This window comes from Cryptotermes secundus, unplaced genomic scaffold (assembly GCF_002891405.2).
Source record: "Cryptotermes secundus unplaced genomic scaffold, Csec_1.0 scaffold1170, whole genome shotgun sequence".
In the NCBI taxonomy this organism is placed as follows: Eukaryota; Metazoa; Arthropoda; class Insecta; order Blattodea; family Kalotermitidae; genus Cryptotermes; species Cryptotermes secundus.
In genome coordinates, this window is record NW_019738365.1 from 404,814 (window position 1) to 418,139 (window position 13,326).

General features: G+C 41.8%; 1 protein-coding gene across 2 annotated transcripts in view; it reads left to right on the forward strand.

Annotated features, from left to right (window-relative positions):
* LOC111870997 (hemicentin-2) overlaps positions 1-13,326 on the forward strand; it is a 322,577-nt gene that overhangs the window by 296,594 nt on the left and 12,657 nt on the right. For both annotated transcript variants that reach the window (XM_023863703.2, XM_033754061.1), the window contains exons 9-10: positions 8,853-9,149; positions 11,056-11,373. In XM_023863703.2, coding sequence (XP_023719471.1) covers positions 8,853-9,149; positions 11,056-11,373 — 615 coding nt within the window. The remainder of the gene's footprint in view (positions 1-8,852; positions 9,150-11,055; positions 11,374-13,326) is intronic.

Genomic DNA, 13,326 nt, shown 5'->3' on the forward strand with positions numbered 1-13,326 from the left:
AATAATGAGAGAAACCTGGCGTAGTATATAAGTAAAGGAACATTTAGTCACAAAACACCAAAGACTGACCAATTAAAAGGTCTAGGGGTGCGTGGGATGTCTGTATTCAAAAGAATGTTAAAGAAATAATGTTTACATTTAAATAATTTTCAACTGGATTAGGGTAAGATTTAGTAGCCAGGTTTTAGTAGAGTTTTCCTTATCTTGAAGAAATAAAATGAGGCTTATGGGATCACCTTGCTATCTGCGTTATCCCCCTGAATGTTACTAGGCAACGGCTCGGTAAACACGTTCTCGCTGCAACGAATACACACGCAAAAGTAGAAGAAATGTTGGACACAGTGTTTTCTATGCCATCCATGTCATATCAGATATTCAGTATGTAGTGAAGGGAAACCAGATGATAAGTTTTTTTAGAAGAATGTTTAACTTTCGAGTTCCAATTCAATAGATGGCGTGTTAGTTAAAGATGTAACGTCATAGAATGCTGTTTTGCAAATTTAGATCAGTTGTCCCAGTTTTGTAATCTGTAATGTACAATTTAGTCAAAATTAAGAACTGCTTGACACGGTCACTGTAAAACATTTTAAATATGAGACAACTATGACTGTTTAATCTAGATTAGGATTAATACATCCATTTTTTTTAATTCGCTAATGGGGGGGGGGTGGAGTCCAGCTGGGTCCACACGGCATGGCGGCCACTGATTGGTCTATTGTACCTGCCCCGGGTGATAGGTGAGGGTGATTGTGGAGCAATTGGTAGAATAAAGATTGGCAGAGGAAACCGAAGTACTCGAAGAAAACCTGCCCCAGCGCCACTTTGTCCATCACAAATCTCACTTTACCAGACCCGGGATCGAACCCAGGCCGCCGCGGTGGGAAGCCAGCGACTAACCGCTTGAGCTACGGCGCGGCCTATACATCCCTCTACTTAAGGGGCAGCTCTGAAGAATGGAATTCTATACCTATTCTGGTAGTAAAGGGACACATACGAAACGCGAAGCTGATTCTGAAATCACACCGTTTCTATTATGATTGTAAAATGGAAGGATTGATCACTGTTATGATCTTTGTAACCTAAACATGAAGCCCTTTACATGCACGTCTTAGGCGCAGGTATTGATGTGAATTCGTGGAAGTTACATAGTGTAACGTAATGCACCAAGTGATGACTACAGTTGGTTCCTTCATCGCTTCCCCTGAGCAGCCGTTTCTCATCGGACAGCATTAATGATGATTGATGCTAGGCATGTTATCCAATATAGCAGTACGGCGCCCCATGCCACGAATTTCCATTAATACAGTGCACGGTCACCTGTCTGTACACATGAAGTTCATTTACCTCTGGAATCCGTGTTTATGAAGAACTTGAATCCGAAATTCATAAATACAAATTAACATAGACACGTTCAGATTGTGTTATTTCGAATTACATTCGTTAAGACTGTTAATATGTCTATATCAGTAAACCGATGGCACTGATGGCATGAATCTGTTGCATTAACGTGTATGGTCCATAAAATCTAATTTTTTTTTCAAATTTCTGCAAAATGAGAGAATAAATGGTTACTGTAAGCCTGAATCCATGTCTCATAACGTAATTTAGATGATGATGTAAAATAATAGGCCTAATTACCATGGTAACCGGCCGAGTCTTCGGCCACTTCTTCCTTGACGACGCAGGCCCGGGGTGCAATCATGTAGAAGGCCGGATGCGCCCCAAAACCGGTCTAGGCTTAATGAAGAAGAAACATATTTCTGATGCTACAGCATTCGAACCCCAATTATCACCAAAATACTGCCCTTCTGTATCATGACCGTTAAAATGTGTTCCTTGATGAGAAAAACAGATGTTCAAGTTTTAGGTTTTCACGGCTGTGAAAATTTAGGTTGTGGTCTTCAGGGACCTGGAAGACTACATATATCTCAGGAGACCCTTACCGAAATACTTGCAAGCTGGTGCCTGAAATAAAAACAAATAAAGGAGAGAACACACGTGAGACTGGATAACAATTATTAGTACAGGTCATAAGGATGTGTATTGGCCGTGCCATAGCTCAAGCGGTTAGTCGCTGGCTTCCCGCCCCGACGGCCTGGGTTCTATCCCGGGTCTGGTCAAGTGGGATTTGTGGTGTACAAAGTGGCGCTGGGGCAGGTTTTCTCCGAGTACTTCGGTTTCCCCTGCAAATCTTCACTCCACAAAATTATCCATCATCATAATCACCCGGGGCAGGCTACAATAGGCCAATCAGTGGCCGCCGTACCGAGTGGACCCAGTTGGACTCCACCCGCTACTAAGCGAAGGATGTGTATTGGATTCAGCTTTGGTTCTCCTTGGATGGTGCGGCAGACATTACGTAACCGGGCAGAGTTCACCGATCAAAGAGCTAGCCTGAGGATGAAATATAATACGTGACTGTAACGGTAAAGAATGTTCCTCCTTGTACCAACTGTTTTAGTGTACTTCATTGTTGAGATTTGAGCCAATCAGATATTATAATTTGAACTAAAGTTCTAATGGACCAGTGCTGGAATATTAACATATCCACTCCACGGCCTGTTTGAGCAGTTTTGAGAAGGATCGGAGACAGTGTGGTATTCTGGCATGTGCAGTTTCATCTCACGCCACGTATAAGGGGTTACTACTCGAGAAAGAACACAGACGGAACTATAGTGTGATGAAGTTCAGCTAGTGCTAGTACGTAATGTTAAGTTAGTGCCGAGAAATATTGCAGAAGGAACAGAATTATGGTTTGTGTGAAATTAGCATCGAAGACGAAAGAACCAATAACTGCTGACACTAGATGACTAAATATTTCTTCATAATAGTAATATTATAGTCAATAGCCGTGAATTACGTAATTATCTTTGTGACTATAATAATTGGAATTCTAAGAAGAACATAAGTGTTTCGTCTTCGTTACCCTATCTCCAATGCACTAATTACATCAGTAATGAATTATGCGTGCCCTGCTTGCGACTTTAATACAGATACTTACATTTGCAGTTTGCAGCGTTTGCAAAACAACCTTCTTCGCACCTTTGGGAAGTTTCCAAGGACCACACTCATCCGCGAGAATATATGGCTTTGCAAGTACCATATATTTATTATTACATAAACAAATTGTGCAGACAACAAACATAACTCATACAATGCAAATATACGCGACATTGGAAGAGATGAAGCCAGACACGGAAAATATATGAGGCTTAATTTTGGCGGCGTTCAAGCGCACGAACATTCAAGTGACTAGACAGCCATTGAAACATCAGCTACGTGAATTAGAGCGTCATCTGCTATGCCAAGCCTTGTATACATTGTATGTATATATATATATATTAGAGTTACGTGAAAACTGTACATAGTAGATGTCCACAAGAAACCGAAATCTTGACAATTGACTATGTAGAATTGTAAAATATGTACTACTGATTCTGACCGGGTTAAAGTAACTGTGCTGGCGAGGGCACCAGCGGTTGTAAAAGAGGCGCCCCACATGAACAAACCCACAGCTTAATCACTGGTCCAGTGACTGAGATTAGCTCTTCCTAAGAGACCCAACTGAGTGTCTTCCTTTCTCACCTGAAGACGGAAACAGATCCAGTTTCCGAAACGTCGTGTCCTTTGTTACCTAGAATTCCGCACGATGGAAAAAGTCCAAAACCCCAGTAATTCTGTGTGGCATCCACCATCGTCAGAACCCTTTAAAAATCTGAACCCACAGTTGTCTGGCAGTAATAGAAATGCCCCAAATGCGGGGCAGACATGACAGACTTACCGCTGATCGTAACATAACTTTGACTTTGACTTTGACATGACTGATTCAGTGTTAGCTCTATTATTCTTCTTTGCATTAATTCTGCGTTTTACAAACAGCATCCACTGTAACCGTGGTTCGGCGATAATTAGGTAACTTGTCACTCACCAATAGGTAATCAGCCAGCCAATCATTTAGGCAGTCACTTGAATGAATGAATGTAAAATGGAGCAGGCCACTGCCATTATGTGTCGCTCTAAATGAGCATATTCCTATTGTCCTATTCCTACAAAAATGGTGAAATGAATTGATAACAAAGATGTGCACATCGTGTGGCACCTCCCACATAGCGAAATGAGACAGTCACTAGCAACATACAGGAGGAAGGAAGACAGGCAGGAAGAAAGAACAGAGGAGGGCGGGCTGTAACCTCCCGTCGTTTCGCATTTGTCATCAACACGTCAACCTCAGGCGGCCTTTTACTCCAGCACAAAGACCTCCAACTCTGTCTTCTACTTCTCTTCTTCCTTGTCCTCAAAACAAATTGATTTCTCTTTTCCAATTTTCATCTTCCTCTCTTCTTCCTCTTGCTTCATCCCTTCTACTCTCATTGGAGAGACAATGATCAACGGACGAGTATCAGTTTTTTAATCCAACATGGTTTGAATATTTCCATCTGCTTTAGGTCATGTTGCAGAGTACTGAAAATATACACCGAAGCAGACTGTTGTGGACAGAACTTATGCATGTATGTGATGGGTATCAAAAGGAAAAAATTTCAACTAATTCCTTGTTTCTAAAAATCGTGATTATTTTAAATATATTTCTGTTAGGTGGGTGAACTTGAGAAAAATAATTTAGATTGCTCGTACACCAGTAAACAGTTTTCCGCAGAGCATAATTCCTTTCATACGTATGAGCAAGTCATGCTTGTAGACGGTTGCAGCATACTGACACTTCCTACGTGTCACAATGCCCTGCCAAAATCTGACCAGCCATTTTGTTTAACCGTTGACGATAATTTTTTTTTGTTATTTTAAGAATAAAATAAGTTATGTACAAAGTACGAGGGAGCCGTGATGGCGCAGTCGGTATAGCGACCAGCTACAGGCTGGACGACCGAGGGGTCGGAGTTCGAGTCCCTGTAGAGTCAAACATTTTCTCTTCTCCACATCGTCCGGACCGGCTTTGTGGTCTACCCGACCTCTTATTTAATGATTACTAGAGGCTTTTCCCCGAAGGTAAAGCGGCAAGGACGTGAAGCTGACCACTCACCTCCAGCTAGTGCTGAGGTCAAGAAAACGTGGATCCATACATCCACTCCTACACACTTCTTCATGGCGTAGTGTGTAATTAGTTAAGCACGTGGATAACTATACTTTTTTTCCATGGCAATAAAGCCCCAGTGGGCCTAGGCCTACCTCCGTGAACTTCTCCGTTCACTTCGGTTTTTCTAGATCTTACACATTCGGTAGGACTCCTTGGGCGCGTGATCAGCTCGTCGCAAGGCCTCCACCTGTACACAAACACAGAAAAACGCACACAAACATCCATGCCCTGAGTGGGATTCGAACCCACGATCCCGGTTTCCAAGCGAGTGAAGACAGTACATGCCTTAGACCTCTCGGCTACCGTGATCGGCCAACTTTACCTTTACCTGTACAAAATACGTACCTAGTAATACATCGACTTTGTAGATACGTGACGAAAATTTATATGTATTTGAATTATTTCTATTGCTGGAATAAAAGGAATATAAATTTCAGAAGTTTATTACGTGCAGGAAATACACCGCACGACCCTATGTAATGTTCCGAACCAGACAACGCAAAATAATGTATAAACACCAGAAACTGAAAACAATGAACAACCAGCCATGACATTCTTAGTAAGTAGAGTTATCGTCTTAAAACTTCACAATGATGTATATACATTCAGGTCGCCAGTTTATGTTCTCTTAAGAACATGAAGTTCTGGGTTGTGGCGCCACGTGGTTAGGTAGATAAGTACCTATCTATCATATTACACGGCATCACATGAAGTTCTGGGTTGTGACGCCACGTGGTTAGGTAGATAAGTACCTATCTATCATATTACACGGCATCACATGAAGTTCTGGGTTGTGACGCCACGTGGTTAGGTAGATAAGTACCTATCTATCATATTACACGGCATCACATGAAGTTCTGGGTTGTGACGCCACGTGGTTAGGTAGATAAGTACCTATCTATCATATTACACGGCATCAAATCCCGGATCCTACGCCATGCGGACTTGAAATCTCAGAATGTCCCTTGTACTGGGCATATTAAGAATAATTGATCGCGAACTCTACTTGACTGTGCTGGTCCCACCCAGTAATCACATGACTTCTATTCTTTTTCTTGCAACAGTTCGCGTAAGCACAGTCATAAAGTATGCGTGTGCATGACTTGGGAGGTTATGATCCATTTACTCAGATTATGAGGAGTAAAAAAATGTCTTAATTTGTAAAACCAATTGATCTCGAAATTTCCAAGCACACATCAGCGAACTAAACAAATTCCCGAAAAGAAATGAAACTTTGCAGTATATCAGACTTCACCCCTGTTTCGTCCCATAGTTCCATAGTTTCATACAGATTAATTTCCGGTCTCGCTTCGTGTTCCACGATATTGACATTGTGGTAAAAACAATATTCTGTTTTTGGCAGCAGTGATGTTATCTGTGATTCTAAAATATTGACAGTTAATAAAACAAATGCTTTCGTCCCCTATTTTTGATAATAACCTGGGGAAAATTACAGTTACTTGGAAGAAGTAATCAATTTGACAGTCCAGGTGACATGTGGAAATGAAATGTCGAAACACAAATTTAAATATACATATTATCGTTAAATACTCCATTGGTTTTCTGTCTTCCTGTGATCTTCAGCGTCATGTAACATTATTTTACCTACGTATCGATGTAAAGGAATTACACATTATTATTATTATTATTATGAGCCCTTTGTTGCGCCTTGGTCGTTTACCGTTTCTTGATCCTATACACAGCCGGTAGGACTCCTTAGATGGGGGATCAGCCCGTCACAAGGCCTCTACCTACAAACAGAATAAACGCACACACTATAGACACATCCATTCCTTGAGTGGGACTCGAATCGACGATCCCAGCGTTCGAGCGAGCGAAGACAGTTCATGCCTTAGACGGTGCGGCCACTGCGATCGGCACGGAAAGTACACATAAATGATACTAAATCTGGCCAATGTGAATTAATTTGTCCGCTGTTGTGTACTCTGAGAGATCTAGTGAAATTAAAATCCACTAGAGATTCTACTGACAAGTATTTCCGTATATCTTCCTCAATTATAATATACACTCTCCCCTCAAGAGTTAAGTTGTTCCTGCGCTTAACTAATTAAGCAATACTTCATGAAGGCGTATGGAGGGTGAATGTTTAGAGCCACATTTGCTTGATCTCGACACTAGCTGGAGGTGAATGGTCAGCTTCACGACCCGGCCGCTTTACCTGCGGGGAAAGAGCCCCCGGCACCTATTGAATAGGAGGCAGGGTGGGCTCCAGCGCCTGTCTAGACGACGTGGAGAAGAGAATAATCTTCACCCTACGGGGACTCGAACTCCGACCCCTCGTCGTCCAGCTGTCGTCAGCTATACCGACTGCCCTATCACGTCTTATACCCCTTAAGAGTGAGCGACTAAATTTCTTACCGAAATAAAACAATGGATATAATGTATTTTAAATATGACGTTTTGAGAATTGTGCGATATAATTTAGATTTACTGTTGCAGTTACCACACACTTAACTTGCCAGAGGATTCATTACTTCTGCCTGTGTTGTGATGACCATGAACTACACTGAGTTTTCTGCATTTGTTATTTCCAGACCAGACTTCAGCAACGACTCTCCGAGCGTTATAACGAATATAAAAGCCAGAGGTCTCCTTACTGTCAGTACTTACATACCTGTAATACATTCCATGTGCTCATGTAATAAACCTGACAATCTGGAGTGGCATGTCTGTTGACTACTTGAAGTAGATCCGTTATCTCTCTTATCAATTTTCAAAGTCTGCATAAGAACAACTTATCAGGCAGGCTACGTGTGTAACAAAGATCAATGAGTTGTATTTATTGAATATATTGGTTAATTATTTGGATAATGTGAGGGTAATATATAGGAATAAAAGGTAAAGTTGTCCCTGTGCTTAATTAATTAAGCACTACACCATGAAGGCGTATGGGGGAGTGGATGTATACATCGTACATCCACATTTTCTTCACCTCGGCACTAACTGGGGGTGAGTGGTCAGATTCACGCTCCTGCCGCTTTACCCTGGCGAAAGAGGCCCCGGTACCCATCGGATAGGAGGTTGGGTAGACCCCAGAGTCGGTCTGGACGACGTGGAGAAGAGAAAATGTTTGACCCTACCGATACTCGAACTCCGACCCCTCGGTCGTCCAGCCCGTAGGCAGTCGCTAGAGCGAATGCGCTAACCTGGCTCACAAAGATATAGGAATGGATAGATTAATTCAAGAAATAACTGACTGGTATGAATGAAGTGCTGTGTTCGAGTCCGTGTCATGATTCAGTTGTTTTGTGTTATTCCTACAAATAAACTCCTGGACAGCACCTTGTAACATATGATACCTGTTCCTTCATAATCTGTTCTACTATACTCATACCTCATTCACTATTAAGTATTTTTTGTGCATTTGACAGCCGCGTTAGAATAAACCATGAACGAAATGAGGGAATCTAACACACAGAATCAGTTGGCTCGTTGATAAGGATACTGTAAATTACCAAATTCAGAAGTGAATTGTTGTTGCGTACGACGAAATTCCCTGGTAATGTAGAATTTAATTGAAACAATATTACGGAAGCAGATGCGACCTAAGGTGAATCAAGAAAATATCGAACTCAGGACGTTCAAATTGAAGCCTGGCCCGCATAACGCTCAAGGTAACTGTTCTATCGCACTTCTACTTACTGTGGCTCAAACAGGAATTCAAAATGTGACATGTCCCTCCTCACAATTGGGAATTCCTTTTACATCGGTTATAATAGAGGTCTGTTATGCTTCTTTCCAGTTGCTCCAGTTTGCAAGAGTGACGATGTTACCGTAGTAGGAGCTTCGCTGGACGAAGCTCTGAGGGTCCGATGTCACGTGACAGCTGATCCTGGTGACGTCACTTTCGTGTGGCAATTCAACAACAGTGGAGAGAGTTTTGAAGTAGAGCAGACCCGCATCGGTACGGGAAATGGGAGCACCAGCGATCTATCCTATACTCCCAAGTCAGAAAGGGATTATGGGACACTAGCATGCTGGGGTCGCAACGCCATTGGTCGACAGGCGGAGCCTTGTATTTTTCAGATAGTCCCCGCAGGTAACTAGCATGCATCACGTGGAAGTAACACCCCCGCTCCACTTGATTTGCCCTTTTCATATGACTGTGAGACGCGTCTTGATACCCTAAGAGAAGATCACAAATTGAATACATTTAAAATCAAAGGAGACAAGTAAACATTAAAGCCTATGAAACATGTTACATACTGGCGGAATTAAAGAAATTATATTACAGCATTGTGAGGATAGGCCATGTAGCAGGATGTGAGGAAGAAGTGCGTATGCAGTTTTATGAGGAATGTTGCTAAATAGCGACTTATTGAAAAATCAAAATGTACACTGGAATTGGGGGGGGGGTTTCCTCCCTTGCGAAACATGTCACAGTATGTTAAATAGACTTTTCGACAATTGGATTGAGCTTGCTCTAAATCTCGCACCATAGAGGGCTTTTGGCTCACCCATGTTAAATTATGGTTTTAATATCAGAGTTTATTACTTTATTAGTTACTTTCTTAACTGGTTAGTTAGTTAAAATAATATTTTTCGTAACAATGAATGTCAGATACCAAACATATATTCTTAAAAATCGTCTCTTAAACCAAGAATTTAAAAGATTAGAGGGTAACCATCTCTAAAGATTTAAGAAGATAAATTCATACTCATTCTTCTTCATAAAATATTATTTCTTTATCATTAAAAATAGTCTATATAGTTTAATTATATAAAAGCACATGTTTTCCGCATGCTAGGCATTATGTGGAAGTTCTTTGTAATCCTCATTTAATTACTGGTCTATTAAGAGGCCTGAAGAAGCCTTTGTACATCCTATTACGGAAATTTCTGTTGCAGGTCCGTAGCCCTTGCTTTTGAGTATCCATTTCTTCTTGTTTGAGTATGATTAATGAAAGCATTGCATGCAATTCAGTAAGATGTTCGACTCATATATTTCTTCGTGGAATATTTTTTATTGCTGTTGGGGTGGGACTAAGTCCCTTGTACTGCGGCCACTTCTGGCCTATTGTACCAGCCCCAGATGATAGGTGAGGGTTATTGTGGAGCAATTGGTGGAATGAAGATTGGCAGGGGAAACCGAAGTACTCGGAGAAAACCTGCCCCAGCGCCACTTTGTCCACCACAAATCCCATAATTTCTACTATGCGTTGTTGTACGTGCGTATGCATACGTTCATGTGTGTGCGCGCGCGCATAATGTTACACTTTCATCTTGACACGAATTACGTAAACTGATCTCAAGGCCGGAATCAGGTCTCACGCTGTTCGGTACTCACCTGACTCACAAATTTACAAATATCTGTTTTCCATTTCTAATCTGAAAAGAACTTCGTGTTGCTACAAATAAAACACTTAAAATGGTGCTAAAAATTGGAAGAGAATGTAGCAGTCTTCCCTTTAGTTTATTTTTCAACCATATTCCTGCTTCGGGGAATTTGCTTATATGTTAATTCGTATAGTCATTGAAGCATGACATAATTAAGGAAGGTGCAAGGGAAGTAACCTGCTTAAGTTACTGTCCCACTGTTTACAAACAGGGAGAAAAGCGAATCACAGAATGCTTCTGAATTCCTCAGTCTTTGTAGAATTATCTTGTTTCGTGAATTGTTTAACAGAGCTGTATTAACTTCTGAGTTTAATCGTAACAATTGAATGAGAAGTTGATTATGCACGAAACGACGTGCTGTGCCAGTACTCTCCTACAATGAATTAGAAAAAACTTATGAAATGCTAATTAATGATATTCGAACCTGGCACTTCCCGAATAAAAGTCATATCATTACCACCTGAGCTCAAAATATGGACAAAAAAGCAATCCCTATCAGTGAAAGTGAATTCTGTTGGAGAATCATCGACCCTGTCACGTAGTAGTCCCATTAATGTCCTATTACATGTGTTAAAGAGGTGGTGTAGCGGACATTTTTCTTCCTGCAGCTAAACCAGGCCCATTGCGGAATTGTACGTTGCGGGCAGCGACGAACCAGAGTAGCGACGCCCTGGAGGTGGAGTGCGTTGCCGGGTACGACGGCGGTTTGCCGCAGCGCTTCGTGCTAGAAGCATACGAATCTCGCACAATGCGGTTACGCCTCAACGTGAGTTCCGACTCGCCTCTCTTCCGACTTGACCTCAACGATCTGCTGCCAGCACACACCCCCACCCTGCACATCGTTCTGTACGCCTCGAACCCCAAGGGGCGTAGCGAGGTCGCAATGCTGGAAGACATCGCGCTCAAAGACGCCGAGAAAAGAACTGGTAATGTTGTGACCTACTGTCGTGTCTCCACATACTTGTTTCATACAGTAACGGCAATATTCATTATTAACTTCAGTGTAAATCCACCTCTAGTTTTGTAAATAAAGAATGTGTAATTATTTTTCATTTCTGAATAGGTAAGTTATTGAATATCATTCAAAAACAGAATTACTTTCCTTCAAAATTTAAAGTTTATGAATCGTATTGAATGTATACAGGGGTAGCGTAGTTGATTGAGGGGTTATGCTACAAGCCGGAAGGTCGAGGGTTCAAGTCCCGATGAAGTCATTGGATTTCTTTCAGTTGACCTAATCCTTTCAGCCGCGCTAGGCCCTGTGGTTCACTCAGCCTCTAACAGAAATGGGTACCAGGAATTATTTAAATAATTTTCCTGGGGAGTAAAGCGCGGTCGGCGCGTAAGGCTGACAACCTTACCGCCATCTTTGAGCCGATTGTCTAGATAATGTGGGACCCTCAACACCTCACAACCCTATGGACCTTCACGGTCTGTTACAAGGATAAATTTACTTACTTTATTGAATGTATACATTGCGTCATAATATAAGCGAAACTCTCCTCTGTTGATTGGTCGTTATATTTCTGTAATTTTTAGTTAACTTTCATAATCACAGAAGCATCTGCTGTGAAGAAGTTAATGTTTAATTATAACAAAAGAATTGCGGATTTTTGTGATGTATATGAAGAAAATTATGAATGAGGAAGTCCAATCTAACATAATCGGTCAAAATTTTCTCAGAACCATAGAGTGGGTTGCTCTAAATTATTATATGAAGGCTTTTCCTAGTCTGAGTTGGACCGTGTTGAACAGCAAAAGTAAATGGTTAAAAAGTAAAGCTATCCCTGTAACAGGCAGCGGAGGCTCGCAGGTTTGTGAGACGTCGATGCTTCCACATTTTCTCTATATAGCCAGTCGGCTTACAGATGGCGATAAGGTTGTCAGCCTTCATTTACCCCCCAGGAATATTCCTGGTACTCATTTCTATTAGAGGCTGAGTGAAACCCAGGGCCATAATGCGGCTGGGAAGAATAGGTAAATTGAAAAAAAATCAACCTCATCGTGACTCGAACACTCGACCTTCCGGCTTGTAGCATAGTGTCTCAACACGTTACCGTGTGCCCCCGAAGATTAAAGTATCTAACTCAAACGTAACTAACTCCTCTAGAGTAGAATCCATCTAGAGAAGGTTCTGATAAATCAGTTTGTAATGAAATTCAGCATTATTAATGACCGCCTCTATGGTCTAGTGGTCAGAGTTCCTGGCTACAGATCCAGAGGTACCGGCTTCGATTTCCGGAGCTACCAGATTTTCTGATAAGTAGTGGGTCTGGAAGGGGGTCCACTCAGCCTCGTGAGGGTAATTGAGTAGCTCTTTCAAGGAAATAGCGGCTCCGATCTAGAAAACCAAAATTAACGGCCATGGGGATTCGTTGCGCTGACCACGTGACACCCTCTATCTGCAAAATTTGGCACTAACTTCGCCGACAAATGGCTGTCGCTCGGTCGGTATAGCTCACTTACGGACTACAGGCCATGGAGTTCCAGCATACTAATTGTATTTTCTGGGTGAGGATAACATCCTTGGATAGTTAAGTAACTATTAGCTTCTGAAAGGAAACCCTGCTTCTCGATGTCAGTTGTCCCTACGTTGCAACAGCCTACATAGCTCGCTTGTATTAGTACCATCCCGACATATCGTAAACAGGAGGAAGAAGAAGAAGAAGAAGTAGAAGAAGAAAAATGGCAACAACAGAATTTAGAGCTGTCACTACTCTTCAGAAACAAAGTAAAGCAAGTAATTACCTCCCATTCACAACGTCTCCTTTCTCTAAGCTACTTACACGAGGTACGCTTACAAGCAACCCCAAATAAAACACCTGGTTTTGCCGGTGAATCATCCACCTACACAGCCGGCCCGCTACCACGCAGAGCTG